The following is a 27,802-nucleotide window of genomic DNA, read 5'->3' as shown; positions in this document are numbered from 1 at the left end:
GGGAGAGAGGGAAAAATATCGGGAAAGCAGCAAGCTTTAAGATTCTGCAAGCAGCCTCCATGTGTAAAATGAGTTTGTGATTCTCCACCACTGTGCAGCAGATGGAGAACCCATGGCCTCTGCCCCCCCCCCACCAAGCTGATGGAGGGGGGCTAATAGTAAAATCAGCTGGCATATTCCTTACATAGTCAAGACCAGGAACGTCCCCTGTCAACGAAACACTGTAGCACTCACTTAATTTCACTTTTCTGTTACGAGGGTAACTGCAATCATCCAGCTGAGGCATGATTCTGCATGCGATGTGTACTATGTAAATGATCGATATTATTTGACACGGAACACACACTGCAGTCTAGTAAACCAAGTATGAGTGAGGCTTTTTGTGTAGTTCACACTTCACAGAATCTCTTCTAGATGATCTTAAGAAAATAGGATCTTTTTAGGTGGAGTGGTTTGTCCAGGATCACATTGATTGGTCTGACAGGGAACCTGAGCCCAGGTTTCCTGGTTGCAAATGTGTGCCTCTGACACTGCACCTTTCCTGCTGCGTCTTTAATTGTCCTGGGTAAAAGATGGATGTTTCTGGCTTTTTAGCTGACATCATTATGTATTCTTGTACAGTGTTTGCAGTTATATTTTGCCATTGTAAAACAAACTCTCCAGACTGTAATCCGATGGGAGCCTTCAGTCGAGGACTTTACCATGGGCCAACTTGAGATGTCTTCAATGTATATTACAGCATCATCTGCTCTTAGTCAGTATTTCAAACAAGTTACACCCACAGGTGGTTTTCAGTCTTAGAAAATGGTTTCACTTTTTTTCTTTTTAGAGAAGATGGTAAACTTTTAAGACAACAAAAACAAAACAGGGTGTTAACAGATTATCCTATGCATGTGCCCCTCTGTAGGGAACAGTCTGTGACAGCAGGTGGGAATGTCACACTGACGTGTTAATGGCTCGCGAGCACACGGCTGAGCATATCCCGTGTTGTCTGCCTCTCTGCCAAAATGAATCACTGCAGCCTGGACAAACCAGCCTGCTTCTCTGCCCCCGAAATACATGGCCCCAGGTCTGCTGGTGGGGCGGGGGGGGGTGGGGTGTGGGTGTGTGTGTGTAATCCTCCAACCGTACCTCCCACCCCCTCATGTGGGCGCCACTGGTTGTTAATACTTATTCTTAGAGCCCATGTTGTGTCTGAAGGGTGTGAGGGGCCGCAGGTTGCAGCCAGGTTAGTAGTGAGGGCCGGCTGCTGATGGGAAGGGAAGCCAGGCTCCAGCGCACGGGCTGCCTACATATAGATACTCGCGATGTGTGCAGGCAGGGCCTTGATGGGCGGGTCACGTGGCCAGGCTGAAGGACAGCCAGACCACGCGCCCTAACGCATGTAAAGGACACTAACGGTCGCCCCCACTCTGGAGGCTTGCGCACGTCACAGTAGGCGACAGCTGCAGGCGACCACGCGAGAACGTGACCGCGTCCCCATGGTGACGCCTGCGTTACTGGTCTCGCTGCCAGCCTGTGACCGGGCGATAAGCTACAAGGCTGCCAGTCTGTCGCCACTTGCGACTGAGGGCGCGGAATGCTGCAGGCCCGCTCTCCGTGACACCTCCAGCGAGTGCCACGCATTGCAGTTAGTCACGGGGCTGGCGGCATTGAGGAGGTGATACAGCAGTATGTACTGAGCCGCCAACATGAGCCATCTGCAGCGAGACTCAACCACAGCTCTGCCAGCAGGGGCATTCTCCAGAAAGACTGTAATAAGTCACAGGGCTGCCTGCCAGTCTGTATCATATGACATGGACTGGGACCGCCATTCTGTATCTTATGGACTGAAACTGGCGGAACTTACATGGCTCCGACAGAGAAGACGTCAGGGCCTTTCGACATGTTTAGTGCAGTGGAAAGGGGCTTTGAGTCTTTGGGGTGCATGTGGGGTTTTGGGGGGGCGGTATGTTGTGTCAGCAGTTGCCCCCATGTTGCCAGTCAGCATTAGTCCATTTTTTATTTTTATTATTTTTTTTATTAACTTTTATCAATAACATATAGAACCAAAATAACTCCCACCTACCCCTCCCCCATCCATCCCTCCCCCACCCCCCCTCCGGAATGCAATGTCTGAAGCCTATGTCCCTGGAGTCATTATGCCGAAAATAGGTCCAGAATCCTTATTTTGTGGGGACACCACTGCTCCATATAGTCTGATTGGAGGTATTCTAACACCCCACCCTACTCCTTCGTGAAGGACCCGCAAGCCCACTGCAAGTTATGGGTAATTTATTCCATAGACACCATATTCCACACCTTCTGTAGCCAACCAAATACCAACGTATATCTGCAAGCATGTGAGTGATAAGTACAGGTGTCATTTTAGGAATTGACTTACACATACCTTACTTTGCACCCATGCAGGTGATGGTGGCTATCCCTTGAAGCCGTGGCTCCTCACTCCTGTCCGGAACCCGCAGAACAGGCACGAAGAGGACTACAATCGTGCCCATACCCCCCGTTAGCATTAGTCCTTTTAATGTACATCTTTACTAAGAGTAACTCGAGAAGTGGTTTCATGTTTTGATGTTTTGTCTTGATTCATTTAAAAATAAAATAGTATATTCGATATCGTGGTGTCTAACTGTTAGCCACCGCTGAGACCGTGCACCCCCGTACCGGCATGCGCGCAGCATGCGGCCCTTTGGGCCGGCAATACTGGATGGCGCTAACCGGAGGATATCACAAGTCATGCGGACATGTAACTACCGGCATCACGAAGGCAGTAATAAGGAATACCGGGATGGTGGTATCACCAGCATCGCAAATCACCCATTAACTGCAATGTGCAGTGTTCCCAACTGCCACAGGTACACTCAATCAGCACAGGTGGAGTCTGGCCCAGTACAAAAGGAGCACACCCACACACCACACCCCTTTCCACACCAAAATGATCCCACTTGCAGTTGCGATATTGGGGCCGGAGGACATGCTTGCATTGCTACACCAGCAACAACTACAACAGGCACCACAGAGGAGACGCAGGAGGAGAATGAGGGTGAGACAGGCCCAGCAAGTCCCACCAATGCAGCCATTGGTACCACGTAGGTAGCCTCCAATCCCTTGCATCAGAGCCAGGCCATTCAATCTAACCCCTGAGCAGATCCACACCATGTACCGTCTTGACCGGGACACCATCTCCACCATTGTGGACATGATACACAACAACATTGTCAGCCTGATTGGAATACGCACCGCCATCCCCCCCTCTACTGAAGGTAGTGTCTGTGCTCCACTTTCTGGCCACAGGCACCTACCAGCACACAGTGGGGCAGATGCATGGCATATCACAACCTTTTTTTTCGCGAATGCTGAACCAAGTGCTGGATGCCCTCTTGAAGCACTCAAGTGACTACATATCCGTACCACGAACTGCCAAGGAGATCTTTGACACGAAAGTTAGCTTCCATGCACTGGCAGGCATGCCAAACTGTATCAGTGCTCTTGACTGCACACACGTAGAATTGTTGCTCCTGCATGCCATGGAGGTGGTGTACCGCAATCGTAAGCTATACCACTCCATCAATGTGCAGATGGTACGTGACTCCAGCAAGATCATCACACATTGTTGTGCCCGAAATCCCGGATCAACTCATGACTCAATGGCCCTGCGGAACACCACGCTACCACGCTACATGGAGCAACATGCAGGACGACGTGCCTGGCTGCTTGGTAAGTTGCATGACAGGCACATGGCAGTGTAATGGGGGGAGAGATGCACACACCACCCTGGTGTGATTGTGGTGGTGACTGCACAATGCCCATACTGCAAAACACTGTGCCCCAAAGCATCCCAAACTGAACATGACACCCAAACCCCATAGTAATGATGAAAGCTGCACACCAATGACAATATGCCTGACTTGCAACCAGCCCACATCCCACAAAACACGTCCACTGCCCATCATCAGACCTCACCCTCTGTAACACAATCCAGCAACATGCTGTGAGTATGCACAATGTAAATGACCGCAGCAAAACACAACACAGGACATGCATCCATGAGTGCGCACAAATCAATCCCACCAAAGAAATACACTGCTTGTCACTGGGCCACCACCACAGTAGCACTGCATGTCACCATGGGAATAATAAGCGCTGAATGAGAAATCATGATGAGACTTGTGCCAATGCTGCTCATAATAAAATCATACTAATCACTACACATCACATTAATGATACCGAACACAGTGGTAGGCATCCACAGTGCATGAACACCAGCAAGGGAGTGGACACCCTGCATCTGGACGACGCAACCCACACCTGTAGACCATGGGACAGCACACATTGTGGCAAGTTATAATGTGTGCACACATCCAGGGACATGTGCATGTGAACAACAAATATCTGCAGGCATGTGAGTGATAAGTACAGGTGTCATTTTAGGAATTGACTTACACATACCTTACTTTGCACCCATGCAGGTGATGGTGGCTATCCCTTGAAGCCGTGGCTCCTCACCCCTGTCCGGAACCTGCAGAACAGGTACGGAGAGGACTACAATTGTGCCCATACCCGTACCTGTGTGGTGATCGAGCAGACCTTTGGCCTGTTGAAGGCACGGTTTCGCTGCCTCAGCAAGTCAGGTGGGGCACTCCTGTATGGGCATGAGAAGGTGGCCAAGATCATCATGGCATGTCCCATGCTGCACATGTGCTTCCGACGGAACGTGTCTCTGCCCCCTGACATTGAACAGCAACCACCAGGTGAGGATGAAGATGATGAAGATGGGGTTGCACATCATCCAGGTGGCGATGCACAGGAGGGACGTGCTGTGCGCCAGTCTGTGATAGGCCAATATTTCTAAGACACATGGATGCAGAGGGTGCCATGAATGTGGAACTCAGGGCACTGGGTGTGGGGGTACATGGGCACTATGCACTGTAAGCCAATAAAGCACACATACACAATAAGCAATGTCCAGTCATGTGATTTGTTGGTACACAACAGGTGTATTAAACAGGAAATAAGAAGTGCTTTGACCCTCCACCTCACACACACACCCTCCCCCTACCCTTCCCCCCACATGCTCCCTCCCCATTCCCCACAACTCCCCCACACACCCCTTCCCCCCTCCTCCCCCGACTGCTCCTCACAGATGCGTAAGATGCTAGACTCAATGGCCCCTTTCATTGCCGCAGTGTTCTCTCGGGCTTCCTTCCTTGTCAGGTCACCATCTGAGACGTATTGTTTTACAAGCCCGGTCAGCGTCTGCTGCCGCTACTCCATTTGTGCCATTTTCAACTCCCCGTCCCGGACCCCTGTGGAGGTGGATGGTACGTCTGGTAAGGGGCCCAATTCAGGTGGGTCCTCTGTGGGGCTCCAGGCCTCTGGTTCTGCCTCTCCTCCAGATTGGACGTGTGTGGTGCCATTGGGTGTGCTTATTGGGGTCTACTGGGGTGTTTGGCCGGGGCTGGGTGTGCCACCAACTTCCATTGAGCGGTTGTCCTCCTCAGGGACACATACCTTGCCTTGGGATCCTATGGCAAGACAGGAGGCTCCTATTATGCATTACAATCTTTACTCTGAAACCACAGCAGCAAAGAAAAACTTTTACAAACAGAAAAATGTTTAATAACAGAACTAGTTCAATGTCAATGCTAGGGGAATCTCCCCAATTCATCATGGAAGACAGGTCATGCCCTGCAGGAGACCAATGAGCATGGACCCTCTTCTATATAAGTCCTTTACTCCAATCCCAACTCCTCTTTCTTTGCTGCTGACACCACAGCTAAGTCACTCCTTCTAATTGTGCTTTGTGTGCTAGTCAGTAATGGTTAAATAGTATATTGTATTAATATAATATTTTATATTGTGTAGTGTGTTGGTTATACACAATATACTTACTGTTTTTCACATACAAAATGAATTTATGGTATATTACGCCGCTTTATTGTAGCAGGGTCTTTCTTTTTTGGTGTCTTAACCCAAGGCGGGCAGGCCTATCAGAAGCTTTGGCTTCAGGCCCGACGCGCGTGGGTATCCGGCGCTCAAGCAGTGCAGGTGTCTGTTGGGGCTTAGAGGGCGGCGCCGAGCGGCTCGCTCTCTCCATTCCCTCTGTGTGTTACTTTTCAGTTAAGAGCTTTCAGTTGAGAGGCTGGTCGGCCCTTCCGCTCCAGTCCGCGTGTGCGGCTGGGTTTGTCTCTTTCAGTTAAGGGGCCAGTCGGCCCTCCCGCTCCAGCCTGCGCATGCAGCTGTGTTTGTCTCTTTCAGTTAAGGGGCTGGGCGGCCCTTACGCTCCATGCGGTGTGTTGGTATTTCAGCCCTCTTCAAACTGCGTGCGCGACTGTGTTTCTGAGCTTTTCAGGGGCCGGTTGGCCCGCCCACTCCTTCCCCAGCACTCTCCTTTCATGTAACACGCTTTTGGTTGAGCGTATTACGGCGACGCGCCCCGGTCTGACAGAAGCTTCTGCTTCAGTCCCGGCACGCATGGCCCTCCTTTTCATTTAACACGATCTGGGTGAGCGTATTTACAGCGAGCTGTATGATCAAGTTTGAGGCCACGGCTGGGGTGAAGTTTGCGCGGCCCTCATTTCTTTAATAAGCTCTTTCATTGAGCATATCTACAGCGAGCATGTGCAGCTGTAACATCCTTTTAAGTATGGGCCATCTATATATATATATATATATATATGTATATATGTTTCAACTTTAGCCTGACGCGCGTGGACCTCAATTGTTTGAAAATATAAGAAAAGCTTCTGCTTCAACACACAACCGAGATGGCTCAATAATAAGGATGCAGGTTTACTATGCAGAAGGACTTGGGTTCGCTTCCCGCCATGTCCAGTGTACACATATGAAGGATAGAAAACAGTGGTCAAGCCAGCGGATGTGAAACTTAGTTCACTTAAAAGGACATGGAGTCATCAATAGCATGAGAACAGGAACCCTCAGTCATCGCAGCAGATCACCACAGTAAAGACTTTACAAAGAAAGAAGAATACATTTTATTTATTTCAATCAAATTACATTAAAAAGTTATTAAATCATTTGAAATTCAAACGAGGAATTAACATACAGAAATATAAAGTGCAATGTGTAATAAAAAGTGCTAGTCACAAAAGGAGGTTATGGACAATTCAATGCCACATGGCCAAACAGGGGAAGAATGACAATAATCCCTCAGGTGGATATTCAGTTGCCAAAATCAGCATTATCCATTGGGGAAAAAAATGCAATCTCACCAACGGAAAGAGACAAGACAACTGGGCCAAAGTGGATATAGCAATTGAATTCAGTTAATAAATTGATAAGCTCAACCCATCACATTGGCGAAAGAAAAAATGGAACAGTAATTTAGTCCTAAATAAAGCAGTCCAATAGTGTGAAAACACTACAAAAAACCTCACAATCATAAAACCATGCACACAAAGTCTACCATAGGATGCTGTACGTCAACTACTGTAGTGGCATGCACAAATTCACATACAAACATATAGAAAAAATATAATGAACATGACACCAAAGCAAAGTAGTTTCGATGGAAGAAACATCTAACTGGATTGCAGATGATGTCCATCTTCATCAGGACGTAGCATTCTCATATACATATTCTTGAAAGTTTGTCTATGATTTGATTTAAAGACGAATGTACAAATTTGTAAATGTTAAAAACATTAAAGATGGTGTCACATAAATAGTGATTCTACCTGAAAATAGAAGGAGAAAAGAAAACAAACATATAACCAATACTAATTGTCTGTACATATAAAAGCGAGTGATCTGAGGTTCAACCCAAGGGAACCCCTCCCATGCCAGTCAGATCAAACATGTCAAGTAACTGAGAGGGGAGAAAATCTAATTACCATAATCTCAACCGCTGAAAGGGCAAAGGATCCGAAGGCCTGTCTAAAAAAGTCCAGGAGGTTACAATCCGGCCATGCCAGCAAAAAGATCACAAGTAAATTTGGATCTGAAAATTAAAACATAATGGATTTACAAAAACTGAAAGCTAAAAAATGGCTACATATTGGTCATTAAAAGAATCTGAATTTAAAAAAGACCTAGTGAAAGAATAGGGGAACCATATACACCAAGTGAAAGAAAGGTTCAGTGGAAAAGAAGTCATAATGAATAATAAAAATGAAATGAGATTGGAGACAAAAAAGCCGAAAAATGTTAAAGGAAAAGGTAGAAAAGGAGTTTAAGAAAAACACACAATTGTATAATAAGGATATTTTAAGGTCCAAAGAAAAGAATCAGAGTAAAGCTAGACACAACTCCCGACCAAAAATGCCCTGTCAAGTTGTTAATGTGCCACCTTCAAGTGGCGTGCCAACTAAAGTAAATGCAACCAACAATTGCTCACCTTAAAGCTAAATAGAATCCGATTTAGCCAGATTTAGCCAGCGGCACAAGCACCTGTCCTTGTTTTTCAGTAACGCCTAGGAGTTAGAATCGGGTTTCTAAATCTCCATGGACTCCCAATAGGGTAATTCACAGGATGTCAACCAGTGTGAGTCGTTATCTAATGAATAATAAAATAAGACAAAATGCATAAGTAAAGTGTCCAGAGTAGACATAAAGTCTACAGACAAGGTAATAACTTCACAAGATTTGGTAAGAGTCACTTAGGACGCAACTGGAAAGTGCTACAGCAGCATCACTAATGCACCGGCACGCATGGCCCTCCTTTTCATTTAACACGATCTGGGTGAGCGTATTTACAGCGAGCTGTATGATCAAGTTTGAGGCCACGGCTGGGGTGAAGTTCGCGTGGCCCTAATTTCTTTAATAAGCTCTTTCATTGAGCATATCTACAGCGAGCATGTGCAGCTGTAACATCCTTTTAAGTATGGGCATCTATATATATATATATATGTGTATGTATGTTTCAACTTTAGCCTGACGCGCGTGACCTCAATTGTTTGGAAATATCAGAAAAGCTTCTGCTTCAACACACAAACGAGATGGCTCAATAATAAGGCTGCAGGTTTACTATGCAGAAGGACTTGGGTTCGCTTCCCACCATGTCCAGTGTACACATATGTGTATGGATATATATATGTATATGTATATTTACATATATATATATATATATTTTAAAAATTGAACATTTTATTTTGTTTTTTAAACTGGTATTTTTCATTTTGTATTTGGCGCTGATCCGCCTACTGAAGAGCCTGATACGCTGCCAGTCTGCAGCTTTATTTAGTTAAGTGCTGCGCATGACATAGGTGATTTGCCTTCACTGTAGGTGTGCCATAACCTGCTCGGTTTCAGGCTTGCCTGACTTCTAATGCGAGGTTATCCCCTTGTGTACTGCTGGTTACCACACCCTGCTAGGGAGAGCAGTTTGAGGTGCACTTGCTCAGTGTATTCTCTCCTAAAAAATATATATTTTAGGCTATGTGTGGAGCACATTAACAATTTTCTTATTGGCAGTCGCCAGGATGGCTCAGTAAGCATCAGCTTTTATATAGGGATCCAAGGTTCGGGGCCCTGTGCGGGCGTAACCCTACTTTCCTAGGAAGGGATTACTTTATATTTTTTATTTATTTATTATATATATGGATTATGTATTTATTATTATTTATTTAATACTTCAAAGAAAAGAGTGTTTGTTCCCATAGCTTAGTTATTTACAGGACAACTCAGTCCGACACTTTCTTAGGCATTTCTCCTCCCCAAGAAGAGGTCAGGGACTAGCGTGGAGGTGTTCCACAGTTCCAATCTGTTGCTCATTGGCCTGCTGGCTTACATTTTTTCTGTTACTGCTCCCTCAGTGCCTTTTTTTTCTTGTACAGATAATTGGAGGTTTCTACTCTACTCGCTTTCATAAGGCGCTAAAAATCTTAGACCCCCCCCTTTTTTGTCCTTTTTGGATCAACAGTCTTGGTACCCTTCCTTTGCTCAGGAAAGGGAAAGACCCTAAGGATGGGGTAGATAAGGACTGGAAGGGTGGTATCCGTGTGTTGAGTTAATTACCCAGTTTTTCTCGGCTGACTGAAGAGGGAAATAACCAATAATTTCCTTATTGACGGGCAAGGACTGCGGGGCTTGATGTACAGATGGGGTTTGCCTGCTCGGCAACACCAATTCCTCGATCCTTAAAAGCGGCGTGCTTTCCCTAAGTCTTTGTTCCAAGATGGCATTCAACAAAGCCAATATTAAGATCTTTGTGGGGGCAAGACAACTCTTTAGTCTTGTAAATAAGAAAAAGTTGAGCAACCCAGGTTCAAACCCTGATACAGTGTTTAGAAAACATTGCGGGTGTGAGGGAGAAGGATCACCAAAAAGGTAACATTATAAAGACCGCCCCTATAGCCTTGCCTCCCAAGGCTTTGCTTTTCCCGCTAATACATCTAGCAGTGTATGCAATCTCTCCTGTGCTCGAGGAGTTCAAGCCCAAACTTTTTGCCCTCAAGGGCGTTTGTTTCTTGTTGCAGTTTGTAGGATGTTGTTTATTTTCATTTTTATTTCCCTTGACAGTTCTCTTTCCTTGACCCTTTTCCCTGGGGAAGCCAGTCAGGCTTTCACTTTCATGCATGCAGAGGTCCACACCTCAATTTTGAAGGAACGGTGTTCCCAGTATCCCTTCACAGCTCTTCAGTTGCTGTGCACGATAATGATCCCAGGGCCCCTGCCCCCCCTCTCTCCTCCTCCTTTTTCTGAGGGTTTGCTTAATAAGGTACACCTCTGAGAGGAACACCTGATGGTTTCTGTTTTCTCCCGTTAGCAGGGGTTCTTGTTCATGGCCAGTGTAGAACTCACACTGAATATTTTGCTTCCTGTCTGTTTGCTTTTTATATTTGCCATTTCCTGATATTTCACCAGGTTAGCAGAGCCGATGCTGGCTCACCTCAGCTCCTAAGAGGTCCGGATGATATGCTTGTTTGGTCAAGTTCTCTCAGTTTTCCATCCTCCTGTGGAGTTAGTGGGGCCCCTTCTACAGTGATGGGGGTTTGGTTATCAATGCAAGAGTTCTTATTGGAACGATGTAGGGTGATCAATTTCTGCACTTCAAGGTGGACTCCAGGCTTTGCATCCCTCTCCTTCTGGTTTGCAGGTTTTTCTTAGATAAATAGAGAAGTTTTTCTCCTCCTCTAGGAAGGGAGGATCTCCCTCAAAAGGATAGAAGGGTCTGGGAGTGGTGTTCATCTTTCATCCAAAATTATTCCGGCCCTCTCCATCACAGGGTGTTACAACGCCTCAGCATTATCATCCCAGCAAGACTTTGTCCGTGCGATTGCTCGAGGGCAGGGAGACACTTCGTTAGTGATTGAGTTGCTTAGCTGCCTGCATAGCAGATAGACTTTTGATTCCCTGTGGGGATTGTCTGGAATAAGATGCCGGCACAGTGTGCTGGGGTGCCAGGATAGTTCAGATGTTCGCAGACGGAGGCTAGTCCTCCTCCGGTAATCAACTTCGTATTAACTGCTTAGTGCTCATTTTATTTTTACAGTTTAGAGGGTTTTCTCAAGACTATGGGGCATTTAGCTCTCCCTGGTGTTTTTCAAGGATTTCACGGGAATATCTCTTTGTCATCATTGTTCCCTGGTTGGTCTATTCTTAGTAAGGATACTATTAGCAGCTAACTGCTGGGTTTCAGGTGTGTGGCTCATCTTCCATCCCACTTCTGCATCCAGAAGACGTAATACATTTCTGGTATATTGGTTTGGGAAGGTTTACTGGTATACAGGTGTTACATTTGACTAAGGGCAATTGTGTCGTTAAGGGCAGACCAAGTGGTACACACCTACGAGTGCTCAGGGCCCTCAAGTCTATTTGCATTTAAGTTCCACATAAGCTAGGTTTTTGTCCTATGATTGGTTATTGAAGTGTCCTTTTTCTCCCGCTGTGACCTTCTAATGAAGATTTGTCTTCCAACACTGTTCACCAGGTTACCAATGTGGTATGTCTAGGTTTACCAGAAGATTGTATGACATTGAGTGTTTTAATTGATTTTGTGTTGAACACAGAGAAGCTTAGCACTCCTTTTGCCTATTTTCCTGCTATTCCTATAGAAAGACCTTTTGTCTATCTGGAGTTGGCACATCTTCCTCTTTCTTTGCAGTTAAGACTGCTATGCCTTCTAGGTCAGTTCCTGGGGTGGTCTTAGCCTTTAGAGATTTTCTTTTTTCAATCAGTTGATTGGTAAAATAGAAACATTCAAAACATTTCATCTCGTTTTATTGTGTTGTCACTATTGTATGATCATGTGGTAATTAATATGATGCAAGGGATTCAAACTTGCACAATAGGAGCCTCCTGTCTTGCCATAGAATGACTAATCCCCCACACTAGCGTGAGAAGGGGGTTTAGATTCTATCAAAGACAAGGAGGTGAGTATTATCCCACCCAACCACCTTTGATGGAATATGATATAGCATTTATAGTGTGCCTATACACAGGTGTTTCAAGAGAGAACATTCTTTGTTTTGGTGTTCTTCCCAACCACCCACCCTTCTTTGTTTGTTATTCTTACAGCTTCGAGCTGAGAGGTTCTGTTCAGGAATGTGAGTCACGGCTACAAGTTGTGGAGAGTGCATCATCCGGGAGCTTCGCTGGATTTTGTCTCCTTTCTTTATCATCTAGTCTGTGCAGTGGACGTCTGATTTAGGACAACTACAGAAAGAGGAGATGGGATTGGAGTAAAGGATTTATATAGAAGAGGGTCCATGCTCATTGATCTCCTGCAGGGCATGACCTGTCCTCCATGATGGATTGGGGAGATTCCCCTAGCATTGACAATGAACTCTATTTAGTTCTGTTATTAAAAATGTTTCTGTTTGTAAAAGCTTTTCTTTGCTGCTGTGGTTTCAGAGTAAAGATTGTAATGCATAATACTTACCTCCTTGTCTCTAATAGTATCTAAACCCCCTTCTCACGCTAGTGAGGGGGATTAGTCATTGTTCCTCATCGCCACTCTGGGGCGCTGTGGCAGCTGCCTCCCATACCAAGCTGTTAGCAGCAGACAGGGGCCCATCTGCCACTGGCTCAACTACCGTGGATTCCACGGGTGTCGGCACTGTTGGTATAGCGGCTGTCCTTTGACGCCCCTGTGCCTTGCCATCCTGTGTTGTCTTTGCCCTCGGTGGCTGATGTGGCTTGCCTGTGCCCTTGGATGTAGAAGGCCTGTTGCTGTCTTCCCTGGCCCTCTTTGATGGAGTGGTGGCCTGTGGAGCAGAATCCTGTGCATCGCTGTCGGTATCAGAGCCTGTGGGGGACTGAAAGAGGGACGGCATCAGTGATGGTTGTACATGCATCATGCATACAATGGTATTAGTACAGTTGTACACATTTGATGACTTGCTGTCCTACAGTTGTGGCATTCAGGTTGCTGGATATATGGTGGGGTTATTCAGGCATACGTCTGGTTCACACATGTGTGAGGTGGTGTATGCTGTGTGACATGCCTTTGTGTTGTGGACTGCGTGCAGTGTGACACATGCCGTTTCCCTCTTTGTGGGGTGTGTCTCAGGTATGGCATTGGCATGCTGCATACATGTGAATGTGACGGTGCTGGGGACAGGATCTAGGCAGGGATGTGTCCATGTGTGTGTGATGGCCCATGCATTGGCTCATGTCAAAGTCACATTGGTGGACCATCATCATAATTTGCATTACAGTGGTTTGTTTGGACACTCACCTCCATCTGACGATAACGGCGCTCCACGTTCCATATCTCCCACTCCCTCTATGGACTCCATTCCAGTGGTGCTGGCACAGGTTTCTTACCATCGGGTGAGTTTTATGGGTGAGTTGGGCCTGCTGCCAGTAGCCAGACCCTGGCTCTGATTAGCTGGTAAGATATTGCGCACACAGAGGTGCAGGTCATCCCAGCGTTTTTTTACGTCCTTTACGGTGAGGGGGGTGGTGCCAACCACACTGACCTTCTGGGCCACTAGCTCCCATACCTCTTTCTTTTTCAGCTGTGCAGCTCTCTTGAGGTCTGAGGCAAAGACCACGTCTGCATTCTCTGCCAGTGTGTCGGCCAGCATGTTTAATTCATCCTCTGAGAATCTCTCCTTTCTCTGGAGGGATGCTTCTTTATTTATGGCCTTTGGCATTGTGCTGGAGGTGTGTTTGCAGATGTAGCTGGTGGTGTGAGGCTCAAGGTCCTGTATCTCGAGGATTGCAATGGATTGTGTTTTTTAAGATAGCCACCGTGCCATTTCCTGTTCCGACGCGATGATGTTACTTCCGGTTCCGGTATTGCCGGGCCCGGTATTGCCAGGCCCATTATTGCCGGACCCGTTATTGCCGGTGCCCGTTATTTAGGGGTGGGCGAAGGCAGAGGAGGTGTCAGCGCTTTCCATGATGCCGCTAATGGGGCCTTTGGGGTAATTTACGGCATGCCGGTACAGACAATACCGTGCACGCATTCTCGTAATCGGCCGCTGTTAGCGGCGTCAATGCTACCCGGACGCGGTATTACCTCCAGGCCGGAAAGGTTTGGTTTTTACCGCGATTCTCATAATGAGGCCCATTGCCTTTTAACACTGGTTCCTCCACATTAGCCACTTTCTGACAAAGAAGGATTTATAGCTTTTTAATGGGCGTTTCGTATTTCAATTCCATGCTGGCTGTCTTGTCATAATCAGTGGCTATTAACCCCTGGTTATATTTCTTTGCCTCCATTATAATGTATTCACCCCAAGGGTGCATCCGACTGTTTTACGCTCTAAGCAGGTGTATTCTCCAGAGAGATTGCAGGACTGCCAATCTGTATCTTATGGACTGAGACTGGCGCAACTTACTTGGATGCCAGCGTGTGACATCTCAAATGCAAAGTGATTCTCTTCATGGCGCTTAAATAGAAAGAAAAGGAACATATACATTAAAATATACACAGAGGCGTAGCCAGGATTGTCTAACAAGTGGGGCCTGAAGCTAATGTAGTTGGGCCCACCGCAGTGATATTAACATCTGTAAATGCCCACACAGTGCTCCTGAATGGGCATTTACAGATTTTGGTAGGGCCTTGCCCACTCAGGCCCTACGCTATCTATGCCTTTGCATGTACAGGGTAAGAAACTGAGTGTCGCTGGGAGCAATGTAGCTCCTGATTGTAGCCTGGAAGAGCCTGGTTAGATTGACAGCAACAGCAACCAGGAGCTGCAACAGCAACCAGGAGCTACTTTTGGCTCCCTAGGCTAACTGATGCAGAACAAACACACCCATGTGAATTTAACTGTGTGTTTGGGACAATCTATAAATAAACATGTGGACAAATCTATACAACATTTAAAGCAAAAGGGTTCAAAAATAATGGACACAATTATATTTTTGCATCTTCTGTTTAAGGTAGATTTGTGGGACGCTATGTACTAGCTCCTTGTCCTGCCATGGTAGCTCCTGGTCGCTGATTAATGCTGAATACCCAGGAGCTGTTTTGCGCTCCTGTTCATGCAATCTTAATATCTATCCCTGCATGTACAAAAGGAGGAGACTGACAAACACAGGAAACATGACAACGTACAAGCAGTGCTTGAGTGAACCTGCTGGGAGTGGAAGGAAGTCATTTTACTAGGACAGGAGCAGGAAACCTAGGCGTAAAATTCCTCATTTTTTATAGGGCGGATGGGAAATATTGTAAAAGTCATGTCTAATGCTCCAGTTCCCATTCCACCCCATTTTACTGCCATGCATTCCTCCTCGGTCTTGTTAGTGCCTTTCATTTTAGGCCTGCATGCCATCTTCATGCAGGCCTAAAACTAAAGGATTCCCATGGAATCCGCCTGGGTTTATCATCTGCTAAGGAACAGGTGGAGTCCATAGGAAATTATTAGTTAGCACACCTGGATCCCCTTTTACCAGAGAGAGGCAGAGTCGGACTAGAGAAATGCCCGAACCAGAAACCAAAAATGCTAGTGTGGGCCACTTTTTTCTGGTCAAAGTGGGCAACATTTTTGGCAAATGTGGGCCAGTTTTATGAGTTACTTCTCTATGCGGTTATTGTTTTGACCAGTGTTGCCGAATAAATATTCTTTAAGTTGCACAATTTACCCCTTGGGTACTATTCAAACAGTCTGTCACAAAACAAATGAATTGCCATTTGCAACTGTGGGACACTTTTTCATTGGTGCCCGAGACAATTATATGCCCAGTCCGACCCTGGAGAGAGATTGTGAGGTGGGGCAAAAATTCCTATAAAAGCCCACAAGCTCAGTCTGGCAATGGGAGTGTTTTGAGTTGAGTAGGGGGAAGAAGAGTGGAGATGGGAGCTGATTTAGAGACGGCTCGGGGAGAGAACAGGAGGGACTGGAGAGGAATCAGAGCCAGAGAGACTGGAGGAGGGGTCTGGAAGGCCGGGCCACTCTAGAGTCTGGGTTCTGGAGGAGAGATCCAGGAGACCAACCAAAGGGGCCAAGAGACCTGGAGCCGCTGATAAGGTGGGAAAAGATGGTAATAGTGACGTGAGAGGTGTTTCCCAGAAGGGTGAAAAAGGTGGGAGAGACAGTAGTGAGCTAAATAAGATTATTTAGGAGATGAATGGAGCTGAGGGGGGTGCGATAGGTGCAAGAGACAACTGAGTTAGAGAGGTGGTCATCGAGAAGTTGCGTGGTGCCAGAGGGGTGAAGAATGTGGAGGAGACAGGGAAGACCTGGGGAATAATGATTGTAGAGAAGAAGGTGCATAAAGGGGTGAAGAAGCTGAGGGGAAATAGTGGATATTTAGCCACTTGGAAGTGGGAAAAGGATGGGGCCCAAAAGGAAGAAGAGGGCAATGAAGAGGGTAACGACCGGAGAGACAAACACAATGAAGAGATGTTGTTATGATGGGAGAAGGAGCAGCTGAAAGGAGCGAGGAGTTGCTGCAGGAACTGATAAAGAGATTGGAGGAATGGAGAGCAGGAGTACTACCAGGAGAGGGAAGTATACAGGAAAGAACACCAAGAGTGTCACCAGGAATAAGAGCAGGGATAAGTTGGGGAAAGGTCCATGAAACAGACAGCAGGGGCAACTTGTGGGGCGTACAGGCAAGAAATATGAGAGTGGGAGTAAGAGTCAGAGTAGTTGGCTGCCCTGTCACCATCCCAAACCTCCCTGATCCACATCCAGAGCTTTTGGAGTTGCCAGATGCTCTACCAAGAGCACTCATTCCCTGGCCTGGGGATAAAAGTAACTCACTGTGATGCTAGAAATGCATTGGAGGGACAGGGCCTCCCTGTCCCTGTTTTGTAGTCCTTTTTTCATGCATGTTCTGTATTGTATTTTGCCCAGGAGTCCATGTGGGACTCATGGCAGTGCAGCTCTTCCTCTTTTTGGTTTGGTGTACATACCCTTGGGATACCCCTATGGCATCCATGGCTGGGTGTACAACCCTGTTCACCTAGTGTATATTTATGGGCACCTGTTCACCTAGTGTATATTTTTGGGCACCTGTGTGTGGCCCACAGAGCAGGGTATGGGCTGGTGGCAGCTCCATGCTGAATTTGACAGGTATCCATTTTGGGAAACCCAGGCCCTACCATTGGAATCAGTTGATTCCTGATAGGAGACAAGATGGCCCCTGTGGCCTCTTGCTTTCTATTGCCTGTTACCTTGTTTTCCCAATGCCCTGGGAAGCCCTGACTCTGTCCCTTCCCCCTGACTGGCTCTTAGGTGTAAGTTCCATATATGGTATTGTGGGGATGTCCAGGCCAGACTTGCTGCAGCCTTCCCAGTGACTGTATGCTGTGGGTACACCCTTGGGGTGGGACCTGGGTGAATGGAGTGTGTGACCAATATGCACTTTGTTATGGGTGTCTGGTTTCTGGTATGTGACAAAAAGACTGAGACAGCCCTGCCCAAACTGGAATGAATGCAGTGTGGAGTGCTGAATGGCAGAGTGCTTGTCCCAATACACATACCTTGTTGTGAGTGTCTGGAGGGAGGAGAATGGCCTGAATGCACTGTGAGCCTGATTGGCTGCCTGCCTGCATGAATGCCCTTCTGGATGATTGGTTGCCTGAGTGTGACCCAGCAGAGTGAATGAGAGACCAACCTGTATATCTGGGGACCTCTCACTGATGGAAATCATTCAGAAGCTGAAGTCGAAACTGATGCTTAATCTCGAAGCCGAGCCCGAAGAAGGTTGACTGTTGTTACCTTCACTGCAATCCGAAAGCTGGCGTGCTGTAGAGACTGATCCAAGAGAGTACCTGGCTAGGAGACCTCTTCCCGAGCTACGAGGGACCATCGTGCTCCGCTAACCTTAGCCAAAGCTCCCTGGCAGCCAGCCTTTGAAAGACTGTTAACCGGAGACGGGGACCGCCGAGGAGAACGAAGAGAAGCACTGGACAGCCGCCCACTGCTGTCGACCAGGGTTTGCAGGTTTGCTATAACTGCTGGAGGCCCATTGGAGCCGTGTTGCCCAGAAGCGGGGACAACTTGACGCCATACAGCTGATGACCGGAGCCGCAACGCTCCATTGATTAAAACACTTTGAATTCAAGAATGCTCTCATCAGCACCGCCGACTGCTATGTGGCGCTGGAGAAAGTCGAGGCCGCTGACACGTCGAGGAGCATCTGCCGGTGGGTTTCGCACAACCCAAAGACCGCAGAGACTCCGCACACATCGTCTTCGCAGGACGTCCACGACCGATCATCGACGAGCACCACCAGGACCGGAGCTGCTGCCTCAACACCTTTGTTCATTTCTTTGAGGGATCTCGACGATCCGTGGCTCCTGCTTTAAAGGGAGCCGCTCAACAAGGATCCGTCGACGACCTGACGTCGAACTCTGCTATTCCAGGTACATTGGGGTGGTAGACCCTTGTTAGAGAGAAATAAGACACATATAAACAATATGTGGACAGAGCTTGTGTTATATCTTTATTTTATAGGTTGCCCAGGTGGGGGTATCCCCACACAGAACTGTGTCTAGGTAACAGGGCCGGTATTCTGCCTATTGTTTTAACCAACCTGCTTTCCTCCTATGTCTATTGGTGGTTCACTTTATTAACTGATTTGTATGCCAATTGAACTGAGAACAGTTGATGCATTTTAGTGGTATCAAAGAGTAATTGTGGTACCACATAGGAACTGTATATATTTACCATTTTAGATTAGCTTGAGAACAAAGTGTGTTATTGTGATTGTGTACATAACTTGAGCCTATTTATATTAAGAACTGTGTTATCACTAACATAGTGTGTGGACATTCCTTTGTGGGTGCTTGGGGACTACACTGTACTTAAGAACCAGCCTGCATCACCTTGTGAGAGCTTAAGCCTTGGTTGCTCGTCCACAGCTACCGAACAGAGAACCTTGGCTGGGGTGCTATATAGGGAGCAGGAGTACAGATACCCCCCTCCAGTCTTTCCACTAACTGACATCAACCACGATGAGGAGCAGACTGTTACGGTCTGTGAGAACAACAATGGAACTGCAACTAGAAAATCTAAGTTATGTTATGTTATGTTACTTGGCATTAATATAGCGCCTTATGTATCATTGGTATGATCTCAGCGCTGGTAGGTTGTACGCCCTCGGGAACCTTAGTTCAAGTCAGTAGAGAAAGAGAGTGTCGTATGGTGCATGGGCACACCGGATATGTGTGCAGCTGGTGTGGTCCATGATAGCTGCTTCTTAGCGGTAGGTGTAGTGCTGAGGAAATCAGTTGGATGTGTTCATTCTGGAGGGTGGACACCCAGACTGAGTTCTGGCTGCGTTAGACCTGAGGAGACACCTAAGATAGCCGGTATGTGCTCAGCTAGCTGTGTTTTATTAGGATGATGAGGTGTTCTTGGGGTCATGTTAGTATGAGAACAGCTAGACCGAATGTGTCATAGTATAGCTGTGTTCTAGTTGAATGATGGTGTACAGGAGTGAATAAGCGTAGTAGTGTGATATAGTGGTCATCAGTAAAGCGCCTGGGACCAAGTACTGGAGCAGGACAGGGGGCGTACATAGCGGCTTACGTATATAAAGCGACAGGATGGATAGGGGTAAATATGTGATACAGATAACATGGGAATACAGGTACATAGAAATACATAGCATATATAGTAGATACAGAGATATACAGGTTATATCCACTCCATCCATTCTGTCCTTTCCATCCATTCCATTCACTATCATTTCTATCCACTCCATCCACCTTTTCCATCTGTTCCATCCGTTCTATCTTTTCCATCCACTCTATCCTTTCCACCCACTCCATCCAACCCATCCTTTCCATCCACTCCCTCCTTTCCATCCATTCCATCCTTTCCATCCACATGGAGAACGGGTGTTGTCACTATCTGCACCATAGATGATGATATTAGTGACACTTAATAGAGGACACAAACTGAGAAAAGTATAAGATTCTTTGCAAAAAAATAAACTTAGGACATATTAACAATAGATGCTTCAATGTCTCTTTCTCACTATTCATTTGACAATATCTACAATCTTTGTAAGTACCAGCACTGGGATCTTCTGTGTATTTAATACATTAAAACAAAAACGCATTGTGCTATTCCTAAATGATCGACTAGGATATTTGACAATGTAGGATTTAGGATTCGGATACCACTTCCAAAATGATACAGTTTGACAATACAAAATGTCACAGAGAAAGAGGAGGAGAAAAAAGAGAGGCATCCTTTTGGCTCCCAGAGAGATTGCTTCACGACTTTACTAATCAACCTCTCCTGGAAAGGGGGCCCTGGGAGAAAGTTGAGGCTTGAAAGAAGATCTGGCTTTTAGTTAATTATACCCGCCAAACCTGCCATTTTACTCCCACTCTGTTTATTATTGTGTGCCCTCATTGTAAAAATACCTCAATAAATTAATTTGAATTTGAGCTTGGAAGTTTGTCAAGCTTTTTTTCCAGGTCCCTGATGGACAAAGGGACCCCATTCACTCCCTAGATCAGCAGCACATCAGCACAGAGACTCTACGGAAAGTTAAAACTCTGGGTAGAATCCTGGATCCAAATTATCTATGAAACCTCAAGTAAGTAACCTCATCTCATCATCCACCCACTATTTAAAGCTACTGAAGCATTTCCGGCCTCTAATATCACAAGAAAAATGCAGAAGCAATTGCCAGAGCTAAGAACGATTATTGTTGTAGCTCACTTATAGGGGCCACACAAGCAGAAATTAATCAGCTACAAGTAACCCAAAACAGCGTAATGAAGATAGTGAAAGGCCTAAAATGGCAGACCATGTATCAGACGATAGAAGAAGCTTACACTGGCTACCGGTTAAGGCAAGAATCAAATTCAGACTGATTCCGATCGTTCACAAATGCCGGTTGGGCCTTATGCCAACCTACCTAATGAAAGGAGTGGTAGAGAAACAGAGTCCGAGGACTTTGAGATCCAATAACACCCACCTATTGAAAACGCAGCGGTGTAAATCTAGCAAAACTCTTAAGGGAGCCTTCAGCATGGCAGCACCCATAGCATGGAATGCCATTCCACAAGACTTAAGAGAAACAGAGGCCACGGATACCTTTAAAAAGAAACAAAAAACTCTGCTATTCTATTAGTCTCCAGAATAACTAAGAGATCCCTTAGCCTCATGTGAAAGCTCAGGATTACCTTGGCTAATAACTTACCGTTGTTTGTATGTTTATTGTTATATGTGTACCCATAAGCCTTCGGGTACAACAAAACAGATGCCATCGAAACTAGGATGGCTTCCCTGGAGGGCAAATTAGAGTGTCCTTCAATTAGAGTGGCATCTACCAAACTAGGTTCAAAAGATCTGAAGACGACATTGGGCCTCATTACAAGTGTGCCGGTCCGGTAACAACGGTGCCAGTAAGCCTACCGGCACCGTTGTTACCGGTCTAGCACACTACAAGTCTGCGGGCGGGTGCTGTCCCACCCACCAGGGTCTGACCTGGCGGGCGGAACGGCACCCAACCCCACAGACTTTCACGGAAGCACCAGTACTTTTGCACACGGTGCCAGTGCTTCCGTGCTCCCCATTTCCATTGAGTCCTACGGCACTGAAATGGGAATGGGGATTTACATTTTCCGGCACCTGAATTCAGGTGCCGGAAAAATTCATAAGTCGGGCGGCAACCAGCCGGTTTTACTGGCACAATTACCGCTGGACTTGTAATGATGCCTATTGTGTTGCTGCAATGGAATTGCCATTGCAGGGCAGAATGGAATTCCTTGAGAAAAGGGCGTACACACACAACCTGAAAATCTAGGGAGTACCTCCTGGTATTCTGGCAAATGATCAGTCAGTTCTTTGCGCAGAGTGTTTCGACTGGTGGGAAATGTCCCTGACAAGTTCTCAAAGGATGATCACACAGTTGTGGCTGTGCTTTAAAAGTCCAAACAAAGGTACTTGGTGCCTGGTTCTGTGGCTGTGGGCCATTACCGGCCATGGCCACCCCCCGCCGCGGCGTGAAAGCCAATTTGCACGCCAGGGTTTAGTTGGTGTGCGGGGAAGGGGTTTGATTGGTTTTGGGAGATGCCTCCCAACTTGCCCTCAAAACCACCTAAATCCCTTGCCTACCCTCTCTCCTCCCAACGTACCTGCGAGACTGCAGCTTTGAGCTATGGTCCCTGCACTGCTTCTGATCCAGGCCGCCATAGAAATGGACGAGAGACCTAGGGCCTCATTACACGGAATGCGGTAAGGGTTTACCAGTACCGGTAAGGGCACCGGTATCGGTAACCCCTTACCGCCTTACTACGAGGCCCCTTTGCGGGACCCGACCTCAACGGCTGGTTTTACCAACCGTTAAGGAACGGGCCCGCCAAGGGACCTTGGTGCTAATTACGGTACCGCAATTTGCGGTACCGTAATTAGCTCCTTCCCCATTCCCATTGAGCCCTATGGGGGCAGAAATGGGAATGGGGAAGCACCTTGGTGAATGGGGAATTACCGCCCCCCCTCACCTTGGAGTGGGGCGGTAATTCCGCTATCCACCAAGGCGGACACGGTAAAATACCGGCGGCAACCATGGCCCTAGTAGTGCCATGGTTACCGCATACTTAATGAGGCCCTTAGTCCCTTTTATCCCTATGGTGACAGCCATCTTTTTTCATTTTTTGTTATTGTCCCTCGCAGGAAATTGGCTGTCCAAGCAGCACGAATCTCCCGAGGCTAAAGAGAAAGCATTTGCACCTCAGATAAACCCTGGCGTGCAAATAGTATTTGCTCGGGCATACCATGGCTCAGGATGGCAGGCCATTACTGCCCATGTCCACCCCACCCACAGCGATGTGAATGCCATATTATAGCCAAGACTAAAAAGTGCCTGGGAATGAATTTGATTGTTGTAAATTGGGTGGATGTTTTTCTTCCAATTGCGGTCTTTTTTATTTCCTCTGATTGGGTTGGATTCAAAGGGGGTTGACGGTGCCGCTCCATGGGATTTGTACAGGGCTACAGTTTAGGTGACGATACATGAAAAGGGTGGGGTGTGTCAGGATGTATATTAAGGGTTGCCTGTGGGGGATCTACGTATAGTAAAACACGGCGGATGCTTCTTGGTGGATGTTTGTACTTTAAAGACTACATGCCAAAGCAATGTTTAAAACAAAATTTAAATAGCAGTAATACAACAATGAATGTTCGACTTCTTAGCTTATAAAATATAGTTGGTGTTTTGCGAAGCATTGCATGAATACACTGGACTTTGGAGCCACTTTGTGTAATTAAGGTCTGCTTATACGCTAACTCCACAACAAACAGAGGTGTCCAGTCAATTGGTCGAAAAAAAACTGGTCGACTGCAATTTGGTCGACGCAATTTGGTCGAAAACCAAATGGTCGAATTTTTTTTTTATTTATATATTTATTTTTCGGGTTTTCGTTTAGTAAAAAAAGGGGTTTTTAGAGAAAAAAAGGGGGTTGGGGGGACCCCCCCAAAAAAATTAAAAAAAGGGTTAAAATAAAAAAATAAAAAAATTCGACCATTTGGTTTTCGATCAAATTGGTTCGACCATTTGTCTGGTCGACCAATTTTTTTCGACCAAATGTCTGGCAACCCAAACAGACATAGAAAAACCAACCTGCTAGGGAAAAAGGCTAGGTGCACCCTTTTTCAAGAAGAACAAGTGCTTTTTTTTGTATACAAAAAGGAAAGGGCGACAGGGCATTATAAGTCTGCTGCCACAGATGTACTCGATATACAGTATTCATCCCCCACCCTCATTCGCAGCCGCCTATTTACATGCTAATAGTTACATATAGCCCCTTTTCCAATTGGTCATGTTGTCTTCTCCTCCATCTTCACCACATGTGGGTAACGGTCTCTTCCACCTTGAAATGCAGCAAAGTAATTGGTTAAATTTAAATGGCACTACCCTGTCTTTTACTCCTAACCACGTGATGTGCACCTGGACGTCAACATGAACTCGTCAGATAACTTTGAGGTCCGACTGGTCCTTGCAAACAAAGCTACTCTTTTCTCACCCCAGACACGCAGGCGGCCCCATCATGACTCCCCACTGTATTGACATCACCCTTTGCTTTCCCTGGTACAAATTTCAGACTTCGGTATTCTCTGCCCCCGCCTGTATCAGTTACCCCTCCCAAGAGGTAGACCTGGTGTCCCACTAATCCATCCACTTCATGAAGGGTTTAAGAGTATTACTCCTGTATATCTGGCAGTTCAAATGGAATAACCATTATTCTGGGGGGAGCTGGTGTCCTAAATCTCAGTTCATGTTTTGGCAACCCAAGACCTCTGCCCAGGCTCGCATGAATGTGGCCTTCATACTGGCCCGCAGCCCTTCTTCCATTTAGCTACTGTTACGCTCACCTGGCTCCCACAGAGGCGTCGATCTGAACTGGACAGCTGCGGTCTCCACCAATGTGACGCGTAGGGCCAAGATGACGGACTGGTCTGGCCCACCTAGCTTCGTTGCTTGGCCCGTAGGAATAGTCTTCTGCAAATGGAGAAAGGCAATTAACCACCTGTGGAGTTGAGCGTAAATCCCCCCACCCCCGCTGTTCTCCCCACAGATCACCTTTGAAGTCCCCTCTTATAGTCTCACCTGATGATTTGAAAAGATGAGCTCTCCATCCTGCATTGAGCGCAGGGTCGCGTTGATAACCAGTTGCTTCACTGGCTCGAAGGAATTGGTGAGTTCCAGAACAATACTGACTCCGAAAAGTATGTAGTTTGTAAGAGTTCAGATGTCTGACTTTCACTCTTGCCCGATTCCTTGCAGTTTGCAGCTTGCCCCCAGTGAAGGGTTCCTCGTGGTAGCTGACGAAGTTCAGGTAAGGATTTGGCTTATCCTATACAGTTCAATAAAATAAGGCCTGAATGTAACCTGTTGCTTGTTCCCTTATTCAGGTGTGGAGAGAAAATATGAAGTTCGGGAATTATGCCTCCGCCGGTAAAATTAGGTAAGTCTATTGCGGTGAGAAGAGTTCCCCTTATTTGTCCCGTTGTCTCACCTTGTCCTTTTGTTCCCCATAGGGGCCGGGGTACGGCGAGGATGCAATGGAGACTGCGCCGACCCGTGAAGAGGAATAGTACCCCCGGCAGTAATCAGGTAAGTCTCTGGGGGTAGTTACTATTGCCTCTGTTTATTTCCTTGGCTCACCTTTGCTGTTCTTGTGTCCCCTTAGGTGCCAGAATGCGGCGGGAGCGTGCAGAAGGATGCGGTGGATCGTGAGGATGCTGCAAAGGCCGGTGAGTTCAGCGCGGCGCTGCAGCAGGCGAGGCGGCGCGCGTAAAATGCTTCTTTCATCTAGCTCGAAGGCGCAGTGGATCCAGAATTCAGGTAAGGGTTGAAGGTTTGCTCTTATTCTAATCTTTTCTCCTTCTGTTCCTCCCTTTTTCTAGGAGCTGCAGACAGGAGGCGGGCGTGGCAGAAGACTGGATGCAGGCTTGCAGACACGGTGAGCGTTACGCTGCTGGATGCAGAATAACGCAAAGCGTGTGCTTCTCTTCGGGCGTGGTTTAAATAGCCTCCAAAGTAGTCCCAGGTAAGTATTCCTACCCAGCCCCACCCAAGTAAAAAATAGTCCCTAGGTAAAATAGTCCCTTCCAAGCCTCATTTGGCTTGGAGCTCTGCAGCATGGTCTGCACCAGGTAAGTTAGCAGCATGGTCTGCATCAGGTAAGTTCTACTCTATGAGCCTGGCGCCTATGACGCCAGGACTGACTCTCCATATGAGCCTGGCGCCATAAGCGCCAGGACCGCACCCAAACAGCCCCTAGCAGGGGTTTTTGGGCTTGCTCAAAATAGCGTGATGCCTGCTTCCGGGGTTGCTGGACCTGGTCTGGTTCCCCGGGGGTAGGCATCATGACAGCACTCCCCCCATGGCCCCTCCGAAAGTCGTTCTTCCCCGTGGTTTTGGTTTGTCTGGGAAATTTTGGTGGAATCTTTTCACCAATTGAGGTGCATGCACGTGGTCACTAGGTTCCCAAGACCTTTCGTGTGGTCCGTAACCTTTCCAGTCGATTAAATAAAAACGTTTTGACTTCACCATCTTGGAGTCCAGAATGTTCTTAACTTCAAATTTGGGTTCCCCGTCTATAAGGACGGGGTCTGGTGGCTTGGATAGTCTTGTCCCTGGTTGCACTGGCTTCAAAAGTGACACATGAAAGATGGGATGAATTTGCATATTAGCAGGTAAGTCCAACTTGATGGCCACCGGGTTGATAATGGACTTAATAGAGTAAGGTCCCAAATAAATAGGGTTAAAGGTCCGCGTTCCCTTGAGAGGTATGTGTTTTGTGGCCAATCAGACTTGGTCCCCTATCTGGTACTGTGGAGTATCACTTCTATGCCGATCAGCATCTTTCTTATATTTCTCCTTCGCCTGTTTCAAATGTGCAGTTGCCTCCTTAAAGGCTTGTGTAATCGTAGCGTGTATTTCTAAGTGTTGGGGTGAGTCAAGGTCTGAGGTTCGAGCGTGGTGCCCATGTAGGGTAAAAAAGGGACTTTGTCCAGTTCCAGAATGTACTGAATTATTGTTTGCATATTCGGCGATCCAAAGGATGTCCTTCCAATTACTCTCAGTTTGATGTAACACACAACGCAGGTATTGTTCAAGAGTCTGGTTGGTCCTCTCCGTTTCACCATCGGTCTGGGGGTGGTGACTGGTTGATAATCTCACGTCGATTTGCGCCAATTGACAACATTTCTTCCAAAAATGTGAAATGAAATGACTGCCCCGGTCAGAGACCAACACGAACGGAAATCCATGTATGCGAACAATGTTTTCGAGGAATTCTTTGGCCAGGATTAAGGCTGAAGGTAGTCCTTTCAAAGGAATAAAGTGGGCCATCTTGGAAAAAAGATCCACAATAACTAGAACAGTGTTAAACCCATTACAAGGAGGTAGATCAGTAATAAAGTCTAACGATAAGGTGTGCCATGGTGTAGGCGTAATGTCTAAAGGTTGTAGGAGCCCAGCTGGTTTTTTCTTTTGACTTTTGTTTTGGGCGCAAATGCCACAAGACATCACAAATGATTTGATATCCTTTCGCCAGGTGGGCCACCAGAATTGTCTTTTAATTTTAGTTTCAGTTTTTGCAATACCTGGGTGCCCCTCCATTAGGGTATCATGATAACGGGAAATTACTAGCTCTTGTAGTTCCTTGTGTGGCAGAAACAGTCGTCCTTGGTAATAAGGCAGATCATTGGTGACAGAGTAGTCCGGGCCTTTCTTTACCCAGTCCTGCAGGGCTGTAGGATCAAAGAGTTGCTGGATCTTTACCTGAATGTCCTCTAGTGTCTGTAGAGTAGTCATGCCAAGAATCCTTTGTTCGGAAATTATAGGTACTGGTTCTGGGTTCACTTCTGCCTCTCCCATCCCTATTCGGGATAAGGCGTCTGCTTTGCCATTCTTACAACCTGGTCGATAGGTTATCACAAAATCGAACTCTGCAAAGAACAAAGCC

The 27,802-nt window shown here is 46.8% G+C and overlaps 1 protein-coding gene across 1 annotated transcript; it reads left to right on the top strand.

Moving 5' to 3' along the window:
- Positions 1-1,523: 1,523 nt before the first annotated feature.
- Positions 1,524-4,903, top strand: LOC138480931 (putative nuclease HARBI1). The gene is made up of 2 exons (XM_069613120.1): positions 1,524-3,717; positions 4,470-4,903. The coding sequence occupies exons 1-2, from the start codon at positions 3,321-3,323 to the stop codon at positions 4,850-4,852; spliced, it is 780 nt and encodes a 259-aa protein (XP_069469221.1). The 5' UTR covers positions 1,524-3,320; the 3' UTR covers positions 4,853-4,903.
- Positions 4,904-27,802: the final 22,899 nt, after the last annotated feature.

This window comes from Ambystoma mexicanum, chromosome 1p (assembly GCF_040938575.1).
Source record: "Ambystoma mexicanum isolate Mex_15411 chromosome 1p, UKY_AmexF1_1, whole genome shotgun sequence".
NCBI classification, from domain to species: domain Eukaryota; kingdom Metazoa; phylum Chordata; class Amphibia; order Caudata; family Ambystomatidae; genus Ambystoma; species Ambystoma mexicanum.
The sequence above is the reverse complement of the archived record's forward strand: the minus strand, read 5'-3'. Positions and strand labels throughout refer to the sequence as shown.